At 41.3% G+C, this 23,522-nt stretch overlaps 2 protein-coding genes across 4 annotated transcripts in view; both read right to left on the bottom strand.

Moving 5' to 3' along the window:
* HMMR (hyaluronan mediated motility receptor) overlaps positions 1–23,522 on the bottom strand; it is a 278,226-nt gene that overhangs the window by 241,538 nt on the left and 13,166 nt on the right. For 2 of the 3 annotated variants that reach the window (XM_063123281.1, XM_063123283.1), the window contains 9 exons: positions 22,929–23,047; positions 22,133–22,344; positions 21,541–21,657; positions 20,014–20,172; positions 19,282–19,428; positions 19,033–19,132; positions 18,014–18,190; positions 17,222–17,384; positions 16,952–17,103 (listed from right to left, as the gene is read on the bottom strand). In XM_063123281.1, the coding sequence (XP_062979351.1) occupies positions 17,069–17,103; positions 17,222–17,384; positions 18,014–18,190; positions 19,033–19,132; positions 19,282–19,428; positions 20,014–20,172; positions 21,541–21,657; positions 22,133–22,344; positions 22,929–23,047 (1,229 nt within the window). In that variant the 3' untranslated portion in view covers positions 16,952–17,068. The remainder of the gene's footprint in view (positions 1–16,951; positions 17,104–17,221; positions 17,385–18,013; positions 18,191–19,032; positions 19,133–19,281; positions 19,429–20,013; positions 20,173–21,540; positions 21,658–22,132; positions 22,345–22,928; positions 23,048–23,522) is intronic. The other variant, XM_063123282.1, reaches the window with a different exon arrangement.
* MAT2B (methionine adenosyltransferase 2 non-catalytic beta subunit) lies at positions 1,366–13,467 on the bottom strand. Its single transcript, XM_063120557.1, has 7 exons — positions 13,338–13,467; positions 12,086–12,280; positions 11,235–11,349; positions 8,715–8,867; positions 6,456–6,649; positions 3,709–3,822; positions 1,366–2,900 (listed from the first exon to the last, which is right to left on the bottom strand). The coding sequence occupies exons 1-7, from the start codon at positions 13,398–13,400 to the stop codon at positions 2,730–2,732; spliced, it is 1,005 nt and encodes a 334-aa protein (XP_062976627.1). The 5' UTR covers positions 13,401–13,467; the 3' UTR covers positions 1,366–2,729.

Here is a 23,522-nt window from a genome sequence, read left to right as displayed (position 1 = left end):
CTCTTCTGCTGCTCCCAGACTGTGGAATAGCCTGCCGGAGGAGACTCGTCAACTTAACAGTCTACTAGCATTTAAGAAAGCTATAAAGACTAATCTCTTCTGGCAGGCCTATCCAGTGGAATTTTAAGATGTTTTTAAAATGTTTTTAGGATGTTTTTAACAATGTATATTATGTTTTAATTGAGTATTATGTATTTTATCGTTCATTGTTGTTCCCCGCCTCGATCAGAATGGAGAAATAAATTTATTATTATCCAAAATGATACGCTACACTAGGAAAAACAAAGCATCAGACTTCTGTTACAGAATAAAACCAAGCGAGACAGAGAACAGGCAGTGGCAAGTGTTAAATAGATATCAATAACATTTTCATAAAAAAAGGCTTTGACATGTGAATCTGACTACACTGTAAGATGAAATCACAGGAGAGACAGGAGTAGAAAGGATCACTTTGTGTTACAAAATAGTAACAGAAACCTATTAAGGTGAGATCAATTGATAACAGGCAGAAGCAGCAGACTGTGGGAAGACACAGGTATATATGTGAAAATATAAGGCGTGTAAAGGTTCCTCAAAGGCTACAAATATTTCAGTTAGAGGGGAAGACCACACTACAAAAGTGCTATATGGATGCACTTCCACTGAAGGATTAGCATGCAAGTCATGTGTGACCATCTCACATGTGTGAATTTCACTGGGATGCAATCATGACCAACTGGAATTTCCTCGTGCAGGTTATCTGCTAAGATTACATTTCATTCTTGGGCAGAGGAGGAGCTTGCAGTACATGCTTGTGTAATTATGTAATAGTAGCAGCTGTGTAACTACGTCCAAATTTCCAAAAGCTCTCTAATACAGTGATGGAGTTTCAGATTCCATTTATAGCTCCAATGCCTGAAACCAAGTTTTAACTCATAATTTTTGTATAATTTTCCAATGCTTTTAACAACAATTAAATGATTACTACAGAATTCATGCCAGAGGCAGTCTGGTTGGGCATTTGCTAGGGCCCCATACCCAGCAAAGGTGCACTGCCCAAACAGAACTACCATTCTCACTTAGGAGAGAGAACAAAGTAAGAACAGATGCGAAATAATAGAATTACCTGTTTTTATGTCCTGCCTTTTCCTTGTTAAGGGGGCTGACAAGCCCTCAAAATCCTCGAACCAGAACTGGATTATTAAATTCTGCAATAATGTTCTAAGCTAACCTGTTGGAAAAATTGTTTGAACTGGTAATGATGGAATGCTAATTTTTTGGAGTTTATAAAAACTCCACTGATACAGTTAAGTAACAGTCTTTTAAATAACAAAAACATATCAGAAGGTTAAGTTCCCCAAGAGATGCGCAAGAAAGACAAGATACTAGACCAGTAATACATCTTTAATGTCATTTTGTATTTATAACTTACCAAGTACATATCAAGACTTCAGACTAAGACGAAGTTAGAATATGTTTTTATGAGAAGGGACTAACAGAGTGGCCTCAAAGTATTATAAGATTTGCACTGCTGCTGCTTAAGAGTTGGGTACCTTTAGAAGGAAATAACCCAGAAGAAGATTATTTGTAGTCTTTTCTTGGATGTTTATCTTAAAAGGTCAGGGAGTGGTGGCGGAGTTCGTGGGTGGGAAGTGAAGAGAAGCTGCCTTTGGGGGTTTTGTTTGATGTTGAATGCCTGTTTGAAACACATACAGTCCAACACTTCATTGAAGTGAGAACACAGAATATACACAAACGTAAACTTAGTTAAACTGGATTTTTATGCCAAGCAACATTAATAATTTTAAATATCCTCACTAGACGCTTAGCTTTTTGTTTTCAAAAGTAGGGTAGTACAAATACCGAATGTAGCCACCACACTTGAATGTATGCTTTGGGGCAGAAATAGCTAGGGATAATTATACTGTTTTTACTCCATCTTGTCTGACCTAAACCAAGATGATTCTGATATTATATATAAACTAGTTGCTTACTGAGGAGATTTAATAGTTAATTAACAGATTACTGGATTCTACAGGATACAAATATTTAAGATAAACACCAAGAAGGAAAAGGCAGGAAGAATGGACACATTTCATGCCTCTGACACACCAAGAGAGCCTAGTTGTGCAGATCAGTGCACGTACATAAGCATGCATTGTGAGAAAGGTATGTGAACTGTATTGTACAAATATAAAACTACAAGAGTTCTAGAATGCAGAACATTGTGGAAAACTTCAAAGCATCAAAACTACACATTCAGCACAAAAATAATGTGTTACTTCAGAATATTTTGATCTTAACTAAACCAAAGCGAATTTCAATGCTTCCCAGAATTTCAATCGCATCAGAATAGCTTCAAAACATTAACAGAAAATTCCTGTACTTTATTTTGATTTCTTCTTTTTTTCTTTTTGGCATGTAGGGAAACAAATGTCAAGGGAGATTCCATTTAGCAACTGCAAACGCATGAACAACTCAGCAATGAGGAAAGACATCCTCATCTCAACTGTTACTGATGGCTGTAGTAATCACAGATCACTAGATATTTAGCAGAAAGAAATATCAATCACTTCAAAGTTTTTTCTTTTCTTTTTGCCAGAGCCTCTTACAATTTCACTAGTGCAAGACCATTTTTCCTGATTGAATTAAACTTGAAACATAGAACGTTCAATACAAAACTATTCTTTTCCCCCCATTTTTTTTTAAAAAAGTGCCTTATACCATACTTACACTAAAATATTTACAAATTAATGGAAGACAGTCTGTCTCCATCTCTTATCAGTTAGGAAAGGCCAAAGAGATTCCTTGATCCCAACTTGAAATGGTGTTTGCTGTCCAATGCCCAACATCCGTAGTCTAGAACAGTCAAGCTGAGCATCCTTGGGACGGAGCGCACCCACTACTGGGCTATCTGTAATCTTTAAAATAAGAATACGCAGAAAACATTATACACAATGCCTAGGACAAAATGTTAACACTTGTTTTTTCTAGGATCCCCACCACCACATAGAAGCTATCCAAAAACTTTCCCATAGTACCACTCATGAATAATACTAGTTGTTGCTAGCATTGAAAAGGGAATGCAGCAGACATATCCTCTGCCACAGCAACTTGGCTGGGTCTTATTCTAGGGATCCAGAGGGCCATTCATGCACATTGGGATTTTCTTCTGCAGTCTCTTGTGTTCCTTGAGAATATTCTCCCTGAAGAGAGAGGAGCCTTTTAAACAAGCCCACAAGCCTACAACAATTTTACTAGCCTGCTGGGGGCTGGCAGAGAGGATGGATGGCACGCTCCACCCCTCCTCTGCAAGCCTGCTCACTCACCTGCATGGAATTCTATGCTCTTGCCTGTCTGCAGTTTCTTGTCCCACATGGCTACTAGGTGGATGCTTAAATACAAGGCTGGGATAGAAGGACCCTTCAATGTGAGAAACTACAATCACACGGGAGTATCTCCTCCTGCACATATGGAGCTTTTTGAAGCCCAGCCTAAGCTTCTAGCCTACATTACTCCAAAGATATCTTTGAAACTGCAGAGTCAAAAATATTAAATAATTCCAAAGTAGCAAAAAGAAGCTAAAATAAATTGTTTATCAATCAGGATTATTTCAGTCTTATTACACAAAATGCAGATGTTTCTCAAGGATAGTGTTTCAGAGTACAATATAAGCTAAATGCAAGTTGGCTTTTCTCTCTGTGTAATGCATTTTAGATTCTCACTTACTGGTCTCAAGTGGCTAGTGGGAAGGTTGAAAGCATCAGCCATAGCACGTGCCATTTCAAATTTGGTCATCCGCTCATTGCCAGACCAATGGAATGTTCCTTTTATGGATGGATCCTAGGGAAAGGGACAAATATATGGAGTTTGTATTCTTCTGTATTTTACTGTGCAAAGATGCTACAAGAGAACAATACTCCAAACATTGCTGGAAGACATCCTCTTTAAAACTAAAATAAATTTTGAAAATTCAATTTAGGATTTCTGGATTAGACTATTAGATTTTGCTTAGTAAGAGGATGTCACATGTGATCATTATTAAACTGGAAATTTGGCTTTTCATGAATTCATATAAGTCACATAGAACTCTTTTCAATGTATTTTTTACACTTACAGGAAGGGTCCCAACCTTTTTGCTCTGAGAGCACATTTGGCATTTTGAAAAAGGGCCCTAGCCACAACTTGACTGCTATATAGGGGGGGGCAGGGCAAATCATAAAAATGTTAGGAATGTCCCCTTATCTGTGTTTCTGTGCTACCCACTCTGACTTATCTTCTCTCACACAGAGTTAAGCTCCCCTTTCTCCTTCTTTCTCTCTGCTCCACGTTCATTGTTTCTTCCTTCCATCTGTCTCTTTGTCTCCTCTTTCTCTCTCTCTCTCTGACTCATCTGTCATTGCTTCCTTCTTTATCTCTGGCTACTCTACCTCTAGTTCTTCTTTCTTCCTCCCTCCCTCCCGGTTTTTCCTTCCTTTTTCTCTCCTTCTCTCCCCACCTCCATTTCTCCAGCTTTTGTTTCTATCTCTCTGGCTTCTTTCTTTCTCCCCTTCCCCTTTCCTCTGGTCTTTCTTTTTCATCACCTCCTCCTCTTCTGACTACTCTCTTCTCTCCAGTTCCCCTTTCTCCATCCCTCTGGCTTCTTTCCTGTCTTTCTCTCTCTCCATCCATATTCCTCGAGTTTTCTTTCTTTCTTCCCCCATCCCTCTACATCTAGTTCCTCTTCCTTTTCCAATCCCCACTTTCTCTGGATCTCTTTTCTCTTCCCATCCTGATGCAACCAAATGAACCAATTGTTCCATTCATTTGCAAAGGGTTTGGGGCAAATCTCATCTCTCTCTACAAACAGCCCTCTTGCCACAAAGGTCCTTGGTGGGATGGTGACTCTCCCTTCTCCGCATCCCAGTCAGCTGTTTTTCAGCAGAATTTTTTTGCCCCTTGTACAAGACTATGAGGCATTGTTCCATTGGCTTGCATAGGGAGTGAATAAGTCTACTGAAAATCAGCTGGGAGGGAGGCAAAGCTCACCCCCCACCAAAGTCCCTGTTGCCCCAAGGAGCCTTGATGGGGGATGAACTTCATCACTTCCCCACCCACCTCACCATTTCTCAACAAGTTTCAATTACTTGCTGAATGCAGCAAACTCAGGAGCATTATAATCTTGTATATAAACTATTTCTGGGATTTGTTTTTTAAGTATTTCTAATGAAAGTAAGACCTATTATAGCACTATGATAATGCAAGGTCACCAGAAATAGAAAATCTTTATATAGATTTATTTGATGAGTGTGCAGTGAAGATTAAATGCTGTGCCCTGGATGCAATGTTAAGTGTTAAATTAATAATTGTTGCATACATGGTATTTAGACTGACAGCAGGAGAGGTTAACAAACCGCATGGACATCTGAAAAATATAAATCTTTACAGCAGGGATGGGCGACTTGAGGCTGTCCAGATATTTTGGCCTACAATATCCATCATCCTTAGCCTGCATAGCGAACGGTGAGGGATGATGGAAGTTATAGGCTAAAACATCTGCAGGGCTACAACCCACCCATCCCTGCTTTAAGGATCCCAAGAAGGTCTGCCTTCACATTTGTTTCATGGCATTGGCTTCAGTTTTCTTTGTCCCATCAAGCTGGCAGGAAAGCACTTAAAATAATGGTATCAGGACGCAAGGTAAATTGAACTACTTGTTTGGGGAAAGAGGATTTGACAGGACTGCCCTTTTCGGCAGCTGACCCAAGATTTTAGTAGCATGTAATTCTGTGTTCAGAAAGATAAGATGTCTGTAATGTTCCCAGCTACTTATTCCTATTTGACCACATTCATAAGAAGAGCCATGCTGGATCAGATCAAGGGTCCATCTTGTCCAGCATTCTAGTCACACAGTAGCTAACCAGGTGCTTATGGGAAATCCACAAGCAAGACATGAGTGCATCTGCATCAGCACTTCCTTTTAACTGTCCTGAACCTCCCACCAATCAGATTCATGGGATGATCCCAAGTTCTGGTATTATGAGAGAGGGATAAAAATGTCTCCCTACCACTTTCTCCACATAATGCATAATTTTGTACATCTCTATCATGTCTCCACTTACTCGCCCTTTTTCTAAGCCAAACAATTCAATCCCATCTTCCCTCCACTAATACATTTATTGCTCCACAGATAATTCTTCTTTGCCTCCTCTCCTTTATTCCAGCCTCAATTAAACACCAATTATAGTATCTACATATAAATATTGGTATTTTCTATACTTTACAAGTCTTAATCTGAACTGAGATTCTCATGCTCTGACTTTAACAAGTACATGTTACTAGTCTACTAGAACAGTTAATAAACATTTTTGAAATCTTGAGAACACCATAAAATCATGATGTGTTCACTGTTAGTACTGCTAGACTTATGTGTATAATCATAAGAGATAATGGAGCCTTAGAAATCCTGACTCAACTTCATTTACAACATTTCTCACCAGCATTCTCTTCTCTGCTAGCTGTCGGCAAATACTGGCTACATCCTTGGCATAGGTAGGAAATCTCTGCTGCCAGTGGTCCATATTGGCTGATTTATTATTGAATTGCACTTTATCAAATATCACTGTCACAGCACTCTCTTCCAAGCGTTCAACTTCTCCATATAAAATAGGAATTCTAAGCACAGCAGCACCTAAAAGATGAGAAAAGCTATAAATATAAAAATGCATTTATGGATAGGTATAATGAAAATCCTAAACTGAGCTAAAAAAAATTATACAGAAGGCCTTTGAACTATAAGACAACTCACTTCCTCAAGATAGTGACCCTGCTCAGATAACACCCTAAGCAATGGTTAGGTCGCTAACCCTTTTGCAGCACATGGTTAGTGAGCATGTTTAAACTCTGATTATGCCACCGTGGTAAGGAATGGTTTACACAATATGCTAAGCAATAATGTTTAGCTCAAAATGCTGAACCACTGTGGCTTAGCATGTCATTTGAATAGGGTCAGTGTCTGTTTATGTACTGCCTTTTTTATGGTATTAATTGTCAACTGCCCAGACAGCCTCAGCTACTGGCCAGTATAAAAATGTAATAAAGAGAATTGATGTCAAGAGGATTTTAGACAAAACTTCAAATTATTTACAATTATACAAGCAAGCAGTGGTAAATTACACAAAGAAGCTTACTGTCTAATAGAAAAGGCATTCAGACATACTTTAGATACAATAAACAGAAGATAAATATAATGGCAAAGACTATTTCTATTGTTTCCCCACCTGAAACCTATCTGCTTAATTAAAAAACAAAATCCTCAACTGCGTTTGCCAGTATATAAGAATGATCTATAAACAGTCCTGAAGTCAGCAAGCAGATTCAGATATGCAACAACTACTTCGAAACAAGCCAACTGCAAATGTCCATTGGTCTGTCTGTCCTGCATCACATAAATGTGACACAGACTGATGAGCTGGAACTGCACCCATTCATTAAGCATCCTTGACCTTGTAACCGTCCAGCTTGCTGATCCTCACAGCTATGAAAAATATTTTGAAAAGATAATGGGATCTAACTAGGACTGGCCAACTTTGTCTTGCCTTTTGTGCATGAGCAAAGCAAAGCCTTTGGATATGGCATTGCTACAAAATGTGGCAATGCTACGTGGAATATTCTCAGTAGACAGTATCTGTGCTAGTGAGCTGTTTGTTTATGATAACCCAACCAATTTATTATTGCATTTATATCCCGCCTTTTTTCCTCCAAGGAACCTAAGGTGGTGTACATAATCCTCCTCCTCACCATTTTATCCTCACAACAACAGAGGCTATGTCTTTGGAAAGCCAGTAAGCCGGTCACCACCTTTGGTTTTCAGCATCTGGTACTCAAAATACATATTGCTTATAAACATAGGAAGTTCCCTTTAGCTATAATAGCTAATAGCTGCTGACAGGACCTATTACCTGTGAATTTCAATTCATTTTTAAAGCTAAACCATTGCCAGTTTCACTGGATAACCCAGAATCCTTATACTTTGACAGGAGAAAAATCTTTCCATAAATTTTGTGAACCGCCCAGAGAGCTCCGGCTATTGGGTGGTATAGAAATGTAATAAATAAATAAATAAATTCTCTCATCACCATAACAGAATTTTTTCCTAGAGTAAAAACAAAACAAAGCTCCAAACACCCCAGCTTTTCATTATAGGGACTAACCCAGAGGTGGGGAACATCGCCACCCAGATGTTGTTGAACTGCAATTCCTATCATCTCTGATCTTTGGCCATGCTAACTTGGGCTGCTGGATGTTGGAATCCAAAAACATCTAAGGGCCACAGGGTCCCAACTTGCTCTAATCTCTTGACCATTTCAGTTTCCTTTTCTGCACCTTTTATAGCACTACAATATAATTTCTGAGCTGAACAACTAGAAGAATGCACAGTACTCCAAATGAGGCTGCACCATTGATTTCAACTGAGACAAGATAAAAAAATAAACAGAAATTAAAGGGAGAACAGAACAGAGTGCCAAGAAGTATTAGTAACTTATTAGTCCTCTAGTGATATAATCTCAATGCCCTAAATCCAATGCACTGTTAGCAAAAGAAATTGCTACGCTAGCAGGGCTCCACTACATTTTCCTGTTGCACAAGCGGACCACTCTAGCCCTATTCAGGCATTCTGAATAAGTGGGTACAGGATGGCAATCATCAGATTTTAACTGTTAAGAAAAACATACTGACTCCAAGTTTACACTTACCTTCATTATTTTCTAAAACTGCCTTTTCACCTTCTAGTTTAGTTTTGCCATAAAGATTTAGGGGATTCGGTGCATCATTCTCCTTATAGGGAGGATTGGTTCCATCAAATACATAGTCTGTACTAATGTAGATCAGAAATGCTCTTACTTGAGCTAGGATAAAAAAAAAATGTAAGTAATATTGAAAGTCTTTATTCACAGCAATTACTCTGTCATTATAAATTGATTTGCTGGGTTTAGACTAAAGTTATTCTAGATCAGCATTCATTTCCATCAGTAATCAGCCAGTTCCCACTATCCCCCAAGAAGCTATGTTATTATATCTCATAGCAGGAACTCTTTAAAGTTAGGTGTACTGTCAATACTTGTAATCTCTACCTATAAAGCGGAAAGTATGTGTGTATCAAGTATGTCCCTAAATGTTTACCCACTTCCACTTATAGTAATGACTTAATGCTGTTCACCCAGACAAGACTTCATGTACATGGATCAGAAAAAAATCTAAAACATAAATGTGGAGGTTATAAGTATTTTTAAACAATTTAATAAAAACCTAGGTTTATGCCTACAACTCCCAGCATGCCTTGGGTAGGAGGCCAGACTTACTGGCCTTTGGCGGCCATTATGATTCCTAAAGTCAGTCCACTCAATTCCACATAAAAGGGAACAACCCACATAAATGGGCTGCATCCATTTGCAGTGCCTCCTCCCAACTGCCATGTGTGAATTTAAAATCATAACTAGCGTGTCTTTGAGAGGCTGAACTCCAGACATGCTCAAAAGCACACCGTTCTGATATCTGATTTCTCAGAATCTGAGGGAAGCACATGTTCCACCCTTAAGAGGGAGGGAAGGAAGGAGGAAAGGGAAACACTCTGCGCTTGACGAAGGGGGGCAAGTATCCATCTCAGTCCCGGCCCTTCAGTACAGGCTCCTAATGGAGCACTTCGTGGGTGAGAAGTGTGGGCTGAGGCAGTCCCAGCAGGATTTGGCTGGAGTTGTGCACGTCCACTGACAGCCGTTTACCTCCCCTCCTTGGCGCTGCTACTCCTCGATGCTGTGTCAAGGAGCAGCATCAGCCACAAAAGAGCCTCTCAGAGGACATGGGCACCTGAGGGCCGTCAAAGGCATGCTGGGATGTGTAGTACTGGCATCACTTTCTCTCTCAGTCTTCTTGGCCCCCACTAACTGACTTTCTCCAACTGCCCCTAACTCTGCCCACCATTCCATTCTAGCCTCAGCTGTCAGTCATTTCTCCATTCACTCTTCTGTTTCAATAGTAAAGTCAGGCTTTTACATAAAATGCATACACTTTATTCAGTAATTCCTGCATTTGTCTTGGAATGGTATGGTTTAGTTATAACGGGTGGGGGGAACCAACATAAAAAATCTCATCAAGTTAAAAGACCTTGGAATTTTATTTTGTTTTTAAATTCACTTGGCATTTAAAAGCCATTAATGCAGTCACTAGGCAAGCCTGCCTGGAAAAAATAAATCCATAAGCAGGGAGCCACAACTAAGATGGCCTGCTCTCCAATTGTCTTCCACCATACCTCAGACAGTGTTCAAAGATTTAACACATTATTCAGGACCTAGGCTTATGCCTACAACTCCCAGCATGCCTTGCTTTGGGAGCCATCATCTGGAAGTGGGCCTGGAGGGAGAACGCCTGGGTCAGGAGCAAAAGGGAAGGAGGTCGCAGCTCTAGGAAAAAGTCATGCTGGGAGTTGTAGTTTTTGTTTTCCGTGGGGGACAAGGAAAATCATGTGATAGCTTTAAGGCGGCCCTGGCCAGGCGTTGAGGGTGAGAGAAAAGAAACTAATTTAATTTAGGCCTACCTTGCAAGGGTTGTCGTGAAGGTAAGAGAGTGGGGTAATGAATTTAATTTGTTTAGAGGTTAACTCACAGGCATAGCACCGGCTTGCTGCTCCGGCCAAGACATTGTCTCTGCAGAGGCCACCAGTGAGGGAGGAAGCAGCAGCCAGGCACCTCTCCACCTTGCCTGGGTCCAGCTCCAGCTGAGAGCCCCCTCCCTCCTGCTGTCAACTATAACTGCTGAACTTTGCAAATAAGATTGTAGTGCCTGAATTTGCTTTCCTTTTCCCCCTCCTCCTCCTCCCTCCCAATCCCCTTTCCTTTTGTGTCATGTCTTTTAGATTGTAAGCCTGTGGGGGCAGGGACTGTCAAGAAATACTTTTGTAAGCCGCCGTGAGAGCCTTTTTTGGCTGAATGGCGGCATAAAAATCCTTAAATAAATAAATAAAATGATGGGAAGTGTAGGCTTTTCAGGTAAAACAAAAAATGTGGTTTATCACGAAGCTCTAATGTAAAATACAGTTCTTATTAACACATTTCTAACAAAACAATTTACTAACTCAACCAAACTAAAAAACCAACCAACCTAAAGATGAATAAGTTGCAAATGTAATAAACATTATTCACAGACCTGAGCAACGCCAGGCATATCAGCTAGTGTCATATAAAATAACAATATCTGAAACAAAAATGCACTTTTTTTACCTGCTTCTTTTGCTATGTTTCCTGAAGCAGCCACATTGAGCTGAGAAGCATATTCTGGTTGACTGTCTACAACATCTGGCCTTCTCTCAGCCGCACAATGTATTATCACATGAGGCTGGAAATTAAACACCCATTTGAGTATAGAACAATCAGTTTTTAATGTATATTTTATATCATATTTTTATACTGTGTTTTATACTTTGAATGGTTTAGTTTTTGTGAACCACCTAGGGAGCTTTGGCTATTGGGTGGTATAAAAATGCAATAAATAATATTAATACTAATACTAATTATAATAATGTGGCTGTAGCAAATACACATTGCTCACTCAAATAACATAGCTGTGGGTCTTTTTTAAGTGTGCAAGTAAACTAGCCATAGTGCTTCAGTCTTCAAGCGCTGGACACTAGTTTAACCCAGATCAACTCTAACATTACAGTATTTACATAATCAAAAGACTTTCTGCCTGGTATTCTCTACTTATTTTGAAATGTTATCTTAAAGCAACCTTCCCAAATTGGATTAATAAATGCAACATTCGCCAACAGCACAGATTTTAGAAGGGGTTTTAAAAGACCTCAATAGATGGCTACCTTCGAACAACGAACACTAGTCCCCCTCCCCTCATCTCAGGCATTTCATGTATAGAAGCTGCACAAGTAAACAAATCTGCAAGATGGGCATGCTATTAATTGTTGCATAGACTATAGAAACAAGGCATGAAAGATATACAGAGACAAGGCTGAAGAAATGCCATAAGCAGTAGTGAAACTTAAAATAGCCAAAGATGGACACATTCTTCTGAGTAACATGGCCATTAGCTCCTTCATCCTTCCTTTCACAATTCTAACCTGAAAATCCTGGATTAGGTTATGAACAGCAGCAGAATCCAGAAGATTAACTTGCTCAAACAGGGGTCGAGCTCGACTGTACCCACAACCAAGAGCATTCCAATTATTTGATTTAAATTCCTTATACACAGCTCTGCCCAGGAGTCCAGTGGCACCTGTGATCAGAACACGTCTATCTGGGATATCAACATCTTCCTGTTAAAAAAGAAAGCATTTTTAACATTTATGATAAATGTTTGTGCTTTCCACACACACTTGTGTGTGTGTGCATTTACCATGAAGAAAATCCAAGTGAGTTCACTGAAATTTGCAGCCATGTTGTGTGCCTCCCCCAACCTGGTCCCATCCAGACGTGTCAGGCTACAACCCCCAGCACCACAGGTGGGGATGCTGGGAATTGTAGTCAACACATCTGGAGGGCACTAAGTTGGAGAAGCCTGGTGTATAGGAATACAGGATTAGGCTGCCATTTTATATAAACTTACCTATGGGGGTGTTGAACTCCTGCTGAATTCCATGGGACTTATTTCCTAGTAAAAGTGCATAGGATTGCAGTGTTAATATGTGCTGTCAGTGGGCTAACATGGCCCACTAGTTGGTGAAAGGCTCAAAGCTATCCCGTCAGGGATGTAGAGGGAGTTTCAATACATTTTACAGCCTGATCCTGTGCACGTTTGCGGGGAATGAAGTCCCACTGTGTTTGATGGGGCTTCCTCTCCCATAAGACGAGAACTGCAACTTAAGTGCCCATTTTGTCCGCCCCTTTCCTGGTCAATAGGGCTCGCGTGAGAGTAAGAACCTCTAAATGCCGAGAATGAGATCGTTAACTTACTCCCCACCCTCAGACAAACAGCACGATCCGCTGCCTGCTGGCTTGGCAGAAGGTCCCATGGTAGCCAATGGGTTTACTCCCTCGGAGGTGCGTTTCGAGGCGCAGCCGGAGGCCCCATGGTGATTAACTGTCGGGCCAGGCTAGACCGCAGTTAACCTGAAGCAGCCTTCAGACGCCCTTCGGATGTGCTGGGCTGCAACACCCCTAGCGAGGAAACCCCACTGGGCCCAGCGAGCCTCGCTTTCTGAGGAGACACCCAGCAAAGGCCCGCTGCGCTCTTCCCCCGCTGGAGCGCGAGAGAAAAGGCAGCCCCAGCAGGGCGGAAGGGGGCGCGGCCGAGGCTTGTTTACCACAGAGGTGTTTTGTTTACCACGGAGAGGCTGAGATGCGGGGGGGAGGGGCACGCCGACTCTGCCTCACCTGCTCAAGCCAGCAGCTCCCCGGCTGAAAGTGGATCCGAAGTCCTTTCTCCCACCCGACCATCCCTCCTGCCTCAACCGCCGCTGTCACCGCTCGTGCTCGACCTGACTCTGGCGGAGGAAGAGGAGGCGGCGGCGGCTGCACCCCCCCCCACCAGCCACGCCCACCCACCGACCGACCAGGCTCAGCAACCTCTCAGCCGACGCGTCTCATTGGCCCTTCCGACTTGAAAGGCGGGCTTGGGGCGGGGCCTGCTTGCTGCGGACGTGCGCGCAGCTGACGTTAAGACCCTTCAGGACGGCCGCTCGTTGGCTGGAACGGTGCTTCCTGGTGTTCAAGAACCTGCAAGTTTTAAAGGAGCCGCAGAACTATTGCATTGCTAGGGGCGCGGCCGGCTAACGGGAGGCAGAACGTCGACGCCCGAAGTCACCTGCGCTTCCTCGCCCTGATCAGCTCTCTGTCGCCTCAGAGGCTCAGCAGGAGGAACCTGTATGTTGATGTTACTCGTGTACTAGCATCACTGCCTGTCTCAGCACTCAAAGATACAGAGCATAATCTTCTGCCTGTTTGGGGAGGGGGGGAATCTTACAACTCCCAGGATTCCCGAGCCAGCCATGCTGGCAGGGGGAATGCTGGGAGTTGTAGGATTGCACATTTAAAGTCTTATTCATGTTATTTGGCAATTTTGGGGGACCTACAAGGGTCTCTGGGTAATAAATTCATTGCAATAGCCTAACCATGTTTTTGAACTGTCTGGCATGAAACAAGAGTAATCCAGTGTAGAACTACCAGTGCAACCTGTGTAAACCTGTCCTATGTGGAGATTTATTTACATTGGTTATTTAAATGTGGACTTGCTCCTCCTCAATAACTATTAAACACACTATAGTGATATGCTTAATGCCAAATACCTTGAAGAACACTTCCAGCAGTAAACCTCCCAGCAAATATGACGCATGAAGAAGAGATTATGGTGATTAACCGACTTTACATACCCACATTAAAATCCACCTTGTGAGTGTAACCCTATGGGTGTTTTAAATTTCAGCCTCAAGGGTTGCACTGGGGGATGCTGGGAATTCTTTGACTTCTTTTCTGTCCAAACATGCAGAAGACGGTACCTTAAGCCACTACTGTTCACACAGCATAGCAAACAATCACCATACGTAAGGAATGGTGTTTCTGTCAAGAGCAACAGACGGTACTGTAACCCTTTGCCCACAACACAAGGTCAAGTCAGGATTAGACTTTGGGGCTGAATTCTAGAGCCCCAAATGACCTCTTACAGAGCAGCAGGTCATGAGGGAAACAGAAAATGGCCCAATATCTGCACTGAGCCCATAAGAGCATGCTGAGGCATGCTCACCACACCATCTTTGCCTTTTTGAAAGATATTTTTAGTCAGAGGATACCTGAGTGGGTAGATGGGAACCGTGTTATAGATATCATTTTATTATTTTTACTTTAAATATATATCTTTTTTGTATAACAAACCAGTGCTTATTCCCAATTAAAAGGTGTTTAGGATCAGGGCAGTAGAAGAGAATTCCATTTTATTCCTGTAGTCATAATGGTGCTGTGATTTGAGTTTAAAATGCGAAACTGTATCTGCTCAGAGTATTTATTTATCAGGTTGCACAACAGTACCCTTGATGACTCCTTTTGCTTTGAATATTGTGCTGCACTAGCTTAAATAGCTAGCTGGCTGAAAACATAATGAAGAGAAACCTCTTGCACCCTCCATTCAGTAGCTGGCACCACTTTTTTGTTCCCTTTGTTTCAACCCATCCTATGTGCAGTCCCTGAGCAATCAAACCCATTATAGTCTTTGTGTGAAACCCTATAATTGCTTTGAAATTAAGGTAGTCATCATTATTTTTTCCTTGGGCATAACCCACTCTGGAGTGGCTCATCTCTTGGAATAAACCCAGGGTCCAAGTGACTTCCATTATTGCTCATGACTCATTAGAATTATTTTATTCTACTTTGGCACCAAGCCTACATTTCCCCTTATGCTTTCCTACTGAACCACCTTATTTGTTGCTGTGACAAAATGATAAATTGTATTATTCTTTACATGTGGGTATTTGTGTTTGGTACATGTTTGGATTTGCTGTGGTTATCACCTTTAAAGCCCTATATGGTTTGGGTCCAGGCTACATGTGGGATCGCCTTCTCTTGTACAGTCCACCCCGAACACTCAGGTCCCCTAGGAAGAACTTCCTTCAGCCAGCCAAAACTAGGCTGACAGATATTACCCAAAGGACCTTCTCTTCTGCTGCTCCCAGACTGTAGAATGGCCTGCTGGAGGAGATTCGTCAACTTAACAGTCTTTTAGCGTTTAAGAAAGCTATAAAGACATCTCTTCCAGCAGGCCTATCCAGTGGAATTTTAGTATGCTTTTTAAAGAAGTTTTAACAACGTATACTATGTTTTTAATCAATACTTAATGTATTTTATACTATTGTTGTTCCCCGCCTCGATCAGTATGGAGAGGCGGGTAAGAAATAAATTTATTATTTTACTTTCAGGAAATGCTAAGTAAGTGGGAGGGGGAGATAGAATGGTGAGAAGTGTGAATAGTGTCATCCGATTGGTTGGTTGATTTGAATGGAGAGAGAAGAGGGGGAGTAAGAGGACAGTTTCACAGTTAAAGAGTGTTAGAAGAGTCAGTCGTAGTCAGGGTTAAGGAGATGTGTCCTGGGACCCCAGTAACAGCTTAGCCTCCGCTCAATTTCTCCATAACTGTGAGTACCAAAAAACATCAAGGGTCTGACATCTTTGGAACTATCTCATTTGTCTCTTGATAACTTCGTATGCAATAGTGCCTAAGCAGCTTGAAGCTATTGCCCGTTTTTTGTAATTTAGGACTGAACCAAGAAACCTAATGGTAGTCCACAACATTTTTACAACTTTTTTCAAACAATTCAGAAATGAACTTGTTGGGTTTCCCCTCCTTTATTTCCAGCCCTTTCTCTCCCAGTTCTATTCACTTCTGCCTCTGTGGTCTAGCTTTTACCAGCATCAAAACTCTTCTGGTTGTATTGCCTCTATATGCCCTTCTCTGCTATTTCCTTAATACCACCCCATCCTCATCTGGCAACATTAATTTCCCCAATCTTTATCTTTTCTATTAGGTCTGTTTGAGCCAGTATACTGTACCATATGCTAGGAGGGTGGGTTCACTAGCCAAGCCATTCTTCTCTGCTGTAGTATTTGCATATATGCATGAGAATATTTGTTAAAAATAGATCTTGTTTTTAATCCAGGTGTGTGATCTTATATTCCCAAATTTGAATTAAGTATTACTGTGTTTGAGCTAATTTCCCCAATTTAGAAGTAGCTATTCCTCATTTGATTAAGAACGTAGTGTGTAAGTCCTCTACGTGCGCACCATACCTCAAGTTAAAGGCCCAAGGACACATGTTCCTTGTTACACATGCATACATGATAGCTGCATGGACATATGAACGAGGATCCATACCCAACTGGTGTATTAAGTCTGTCAATGTTATGGCCTCTTTCATGATAGACAAAGAAAAGGCAATTTATAAATAGTTATAATTTGTTGCTTTATTATTTAGAGAACTATTTAAAAACAACTTTCCAATTACAGCTACATCATTCCACTGAATTTAAAGAATCTACAGAAGTACACATAATTCAGTAGGACTAGTCAATTACGTCGCAAGTAGAGCCCTTGACACTTCAACACGTGACTTTATTCCTGTTCAGTACAGAGCAGCTTGGCTTTTGTTTCTGTTACCTGTTATACAATAAAAGATATTATAAGTTGCTTGAGATACTAGCTTTCTTTTTATTGTGGATTTGAAAAGCCCAGCCAAAATCCCTGAAATTTGTGGAATGTATTTACAGACACTCACTTTCTTTAAAAGGTGTTTTGGGGGCAACATTTTCCTTAGTAGAGTGCTGAAAAGCTTTAGAAGGATCAAATCGTTTGATACCCTGAATTTCATTAATTTGCCCCTGGAGCTCTCCATGAACTTGTTTGTTCTTTGCTAGCTGAGTGCGCAATCTTGATACCTCCTAAGAGAAAAGAAGATCTCAGTGCATGATAAACTCAAAGTACTATGAAATATGACATTGTGTGACCCAAACCAGTTCAATCAGAACTTCAACCGCTACTACTTAGTCCTTCTAAATCCAGTAGGACTACAGAGCAAGTACACTAGTTAAAATTATTTTGTGGATCATGTATGTACCCAAAAGGGTTTAGTGTAGAGAAGCAATCGAAATAACGAGATCCTTGAAAAGATCTCCCTCACTCCCCACCCCCTTTATTAGGCAGTAAAGGGGTAAGCCCTTTCCTCAACTGACCAACAAACATGTAGAAACTGCTCTCAGCTATACAACTTGAGAGTTAGACTCAATACTTCCTGCCTTCATCTCACACCCTTTCTGCAGGCTCAACTGCCATCAACGTTTTATAAGTTCATAGGTTCCAGTTGGGCAGGTTTGGCTTTTAATTTTTATATATTTATTGCTATTTTCTATTACTTCATTATGTTCTTCCGCCTACCAACGGTCCCCCTCCCCAGCATGTACAAACTGTGACCCGATTTATGGGTGGCTCCAATTTGCTTGCAAAATGGCAGGCACTCAGCCACCTGAGTTTGCTATTAGAAGGAAAGATACAGTTTTTATATAACATGAACCTGTTTCAGTTGGGTATTCTCTTCTTTCAGTTTCATTACATGTTTGATTTTCTGCTTCTGATTCTGATGGCCCAGCAGCTTAGCATATGCATCACTAATTTTGTTCAGCTCTTCTTGGGCTACACCATGTTCGTTCAAAAGGGCATTCTTCTCAGCCTCATAAGCATCAAGTTGTTGCTGAAATGTAACATTTAACAAGTACTGAACTACAGGGATAAGTGGTTTTCAGATGTTCTTAGTTTTATCCAATTAGTGTCCACTGACAGAAGGACCTTTGATCCAATAGAAGCTTTCATCCGTGGAATAGGGAGAGGGTTATTTCCGCTCTTTCCTGCATCACCTCCAGCGTAGTTTGGAAGGGTCTCCCAACATTCTGGAGAAGGTTTTAGAGGGGCATGGAGCATAGCAAGGAGGAGGGAGAATCAACAAAAAATGCCTCCCTTCTCATTTCACTGACTGAAACCTCCACTGAAACCTTCCATCAGAGGAGGAACAACTCTGTTCTTAAGGGATAATCAATTTAACATAAATAAATACATTCAGGATGCTAGTAGTGCTAGGGCAAGAGCCAGTGTGTTGTAGTGGCTAGAGTGTTGGACTGGGAGTTGGGAGATCCGAGTTCTAGTCCCCACTTGGCCACGGAAGCTCACTGGGTGACTTTGGGCCACTCAGACTCTGAGGCCAACCTACCTGAGGCAAAAGGCGGGATACAAGATACAAATAATAATAATAATAATAATAATAATAATAATAATAATAATAATGCCTCACAGGATTGTCGTTATGAGGATAAAATGGAAAGGAGGATTATGTACACCACCTTGGGTTCCTTAGGAAAAAGGAAAGGAACTTCTTGTGCAAGCAGTGCGTCATTACTGACTTTAATGTGGGATATAAATGTAGTAAATAAAATAAAAGTGGGTACCTGGAGAGAAGAGTTACCATTCCAGGTTCATTTTGGTGTTTAAAGCCATTAACATTCTTGATTATTACTTAATCAGTGCTCAACACAGACTAACCTGAAATGGTTTGACTTTATTATATAAGTCCTCATATAGGACACGCCAGTTATTTATACTCTTTATATAATCAGCTTCTAGTTTTTCTGCGATGGTTTTCCTAAGAGAGGGGGAAAAGGGAAGGAATACAATTTAATTTCCCAAAAATCTACCTTCATTCTGATGGTTTGGGTCTGCTGAAGACTCCAATTCATTTTTATTTTCAGATATTTTGATCTTATGCCCCAGTATAAAACTAGTGAGGCTCACCTTTCCATTTCAAGTTGCTTGTTTAATTCTTCACTTTGGTCTTCTAGCCTTGCTTGTAAATTAGCAATTTGCACAATATTCGAATCCTTGATCTTTTTTATTTCTGCATCTCTTAATGCTATTTTTGTCTCAGCATCCAGGAGCATCCTAAAGAGGTGGGAGAGAGAAAAACTTCCTCTAATTTAAAGTGCAGTTTGATGCTGGAAACATCTTAGCCTGAAAAACATAGTGCACTACATACTAGACAAGTTGCCCAGGACAAAAGTAGCTGTGGACCCAATCCTACGCATGTTTCACAGGAAAAAAAAATCCTACAACTCCCTGCAACCTGCATTGCTAGCAGGAGGATGCTGGGAGTTGTAGGACTTTTCTGTGTAAACATGCAAAGGTTTGGGCCTATGTGTACTTGTGTCATGGAGTGGAATTCTAAAGAAAGTTTAACTGACCCTTCCTCCATCCCCTAGTAAATACGATCAGCTCTAATAAACACAACATACGCACTGCAAGAGGACATGAAGGGAGGTAAGTTTTATGTCTAACCAGCCAGTATGTTTCGTATTTTGACTGGATCAACAGACAGGACTGCCCATCCAGTTGTTTGTAGCTGGACAAGTAACTTATTTTGTTTAAACAAATTCAAGCTAATTTCAGATTAAACTTTGTAGATAGCTAACATTACAACGTTTCTCATGATCAGGTCTACCGGGAGGCATTTCCCAACACAGGGCATACCTTGCACATTCTTCCTTTGCCTTGTCTGTAGCAAGCTGTGCTTCTTGCATCACCTCAGTCATGTGCTGGACTGTTTTGCTCATCTCAAGTGTTTCACCGTGGAGGGTAGTTTTCTCTTGTCTGAGGCATGCAATTTCTTCGGCCACACAAACTTTGTAACTAAGGGAGAATGGAGCGTTTACATTCCTGTTGGAGTTGAGTTCCCCAGCCCGAGTCAAATCCTGCTCATCTTCATTTTAAGATTGCAAACTCCCCAGAAAAGGGACCTTTCGCTCCAGAGCTCTGCACAGCAGGATTTAAGTCATGGCTGTGAATTAAAGCTTTATCACACACTTATGCAACTCAAGAGTGCCATTTCAACTTCAGCCAGGAGGTTAGAAATGAGTCATTGTCACCTCATTGTTCCAACTAGATTCAAAGAGAACTCTTATCATTGCACTCTTCAGTGATCCAGACCTTCCATTTTCTGCACGCACACACCGCCCCTACATATTCCCCCTTTTAATAGGAAGGCTAGTGTCATGGGCAGCTACCTATTAAGTTACCTCATTCATTTCTGTAACAATGGAGGTTAAGAAGGTGTGTTGAAGCTTATGGCATAGCAGCAGCTCAGCCATATTGTGCCACACAGTAGTCTTATTGCAAACACAGGAAAAGCTACATTGAACCAGGTCACGGAGGATGGGGGCAGGGGGACAACAAGAGGGAGAAAGAGAGAGGCAGGCAGGCAAAGACAACACCAGGGACAATAGACATCAACTGCCCAGGGAGGACGAACCTGATGACTTCTGCTTTTGATATTGTTTCTCTGCGGTTTTATTAATGTATTTAAATTTTACTTGTAAACTGTCTCGGAGGGATTGGTATCCTTAAGCAACACATGGTAACAGCTCTGAAGAGATGGGCTTCAATACATACTGCTATATTCGTGGGAGTCGGGTTAGAACCACTTCAAATACCTCAGTGCCTTTCACAAGGGCAATTGAGAAAGGCCTGTAGACACTACAGAATGGCAAACTTGCACATGAAAAAAACACAGCTCTTTGAGACCACCTACAACTCTTTCTACTGCCTCCCCTCTAAAGGTGAAGCCTGGATGGCATTAACTATCAGGGGCCAGGATAGATGGAGGAGCATCTACAGCACCCATTCCCAGGCTGGCGTCCTTCTGATGTGTTGGGCTGCAGCTTCCCAGTCGGCATGGCCAATTATGGGAGTGGCAGGCCAACACCTCTGGAGGGCACCAGCGTGGGGAAGGCTCAACTGAAGGGTTACATCCCTAGCCATGCATCTGTCATTAGCTAATCCCCACCCACCCAAAAGGAACTTCAGACACCGAATCCTTTCTACCCAAAGCAACCAATGGAAGTGCCTGCGGTTTGCCCCGATGGAGCTCTACAGGCAAAGAGCATCCATATGAGACATTTCCAAAACAGTCAACTAAGAAAGAGGGAGAGGTTTCGGTGCATAGCACTCGCAGCAGAACAGAAATGGAGTCAACCATTTACTCTTCAAAGTCTTACATACGTTTCAAACTCAGCAACGGTCTCTCCAAGTTTGCACAGGGTATTACTGTGCTCTTCTTGCATCTTCACAATGGCGCTACTGTGTAATTCAGCCATTTTCTCTAACTTTGCATTTTTCCTATATGGAAGGGGGGGGGAACCATTTAAAGTGAGTAATAAAACTTTTTAAAGTTACCGACTCAGTTTAAGCACTGCAGTCAGAGCCTTCTCTAAACAAACACTTTGTTTATTTTGGCAAAAACATACCCCTCGAAGGCAGCAAGAAATGGGGATGGACCCAAAAGAATGACTAAAAATTAAGAGGAGAAAGTGTATTGAACTATATTATTAAAAGATAATAAATTTTCTGCAAAGTGATAGAAGGAAAGATAGTAAATACATGGCTAATTTACAAGCAACATCCATCTATGCTGCATGTATGGACTTCCAGTTGTGCAATAGGAATTCCCCCTTCTTTTTCTCCCCACAGCCTTCATGTCCCCTCCAAATCTGCTCTAGATCCGAAGCAGATTTGGGGGCAAATGGCAGGTAGCGGGCTACAGGGCAAATCCATTCTGCTGGTGCCCTGACACAGTTGGCGGTTGTACACAAACCTTTTCAGTTTTCCTTCCAGCTGTGCTAGCTCCTCAGCTTGGGCTTTATTCTCTTCTTCCAAGTGCTTCAACAGCTTGTCAACTTTGCCTTCTTTGGTGTGCAGCCTATCCAACTCATCCATGGTTTCTTTCAGTTCTCTGTTCAGAATTTCTCTCTCTTTAGCCACCTCTTCTTGAAATTCAAGCAACTTCTGATGCGTAGTAGCAGAGGCCTCCTAAGTGGAATCAACAAAAAGCAAATATATAATGCAGGTAGCCATGATAACCTGCCAGACTGTCCTTCACTCCTGAAGAACATATTCTGTAATATGGGCTGTCTTACACCGCTTCTCTGTTCAAAGCTGCATCCAGTCACTTCCAAACTTAAAAGATTCTAGACACGGATAAAATTTTTGAAGTCACTTTGATATTTTCAGATAGCAGTTGATCTTATATCCCTTTACATATTTAATTTTTACATTAAAATCCAATATATGTCTACTCAGATGTAAGCCCCACTGTTTTCAATGGAGCTTGCTCTCAGGAAAGTGCATAGAATTGCAGCTTTAGTCAGATGTAGTGTGACTCAAGTTATCCAAGGAAAATGGAGGTGGTTGGTTCAGTGACCTGTGACCAACCCAAAATAAAGAGCATCACATCCCAGTTGTTGTCAAGAGCGAAATAGATTAAGAAAGTTGAAGGGAATGTGATCAAAACCTATAACATGCTCGCTCACTGCCCTTTTATTCTTTGTCACAAACCGTGAATAGCTGGAACTGTTAAATAGTTTGCTAGATGCCTATGCCATTCTATTCACCTTACAGACTTCTTTCTGCTTTTGGTGTTCCCGTTCTTCTAGATCCAGTTTTTCTTTCAGATGTTCTATCTCAGCATTCAGAGTTTGCTCCTTTTCTCCATATTCAATTAAACATTTCCCTAAAAAAAGTGTGCTCATTACCACATACATAGTACTTTAAATTCAAACATTCTGCTCTGAGTTATTCATATTAATCGTTGTAGATTCCTGGATTGTTTCTGCCTCCAAAACAAGAGGTCACATTTAGCAAGACATTTGACTGCTTGTTTTTCTACCCACAAGTTGTCTTTATTGTGAAACTTCTTATACCAGCCTATATGGAATATACATAGAAACACAATCTTAAACTACTCAGGCCTTAGCTAGACCTAAGGTTTATCCCGGGATCGTCCCAGGGTCATCCCTGTTCATGTAAATGACACACGGGATCCCGGGAGCAGGCAGGGATGACCCCGGGATAAACCTTAGGTCTAGCTAAGGCCTCAGCTTTCAAGCTTCACTTGTTTCCCACAATAACAATCTATAGAACTGGTCCTTAAAAAGTGGGGGGGGGGGGAGAGGGAAGAGTTTTTAAAATTATTTTTCCTCAGGAAG

Source organism: Elgaria multicarinata, chromosome 3, assembly GCF_023053635.1.
Source record: "Elgaria multicarinata webbii isolate HBS135686 ecotype San Diego chromosome 3, rElgMul1.1.pri, whole genome shotgun sequence".
In the NCBI taxonomy this organism is placed as follows: domain Eukaryota; kingdom Metazoa; phylum Chordata; class Lepidosauria; order Squamata; family Anguidae; genus Elgaria; species Elgaria multicarinata.
Note: the sequence above shows the minus strand (reverse complement) of the source record. Positions and strands in the feature narration are given on the sequence as shown.

Bases quoted from the DNA above. Each gene is read 5' to 3' on its own strand.
- MAT2B (XM_063120557.1), bottom strand. From the start codon at position 13,400: ATGGTCGGGTGGGAGAAAGGACTTCGGATCCACTTTCAGCCGGGGAGC. The intron at 11,350-12,085 runs GTTAGAATTGTG...TTTAATTTCCAG, and splicing joins ACCTAATCCAGGATTTTCAG to CCTCATGTGATAATACATTG. The intron at 3,823-6,455 runs GTGAGAAATGTT...CCCTTTCCCTAG, and splicing joins TAGCAGAGAAGAGAATGCTG to GATCCATCCATAAAAGGAAC.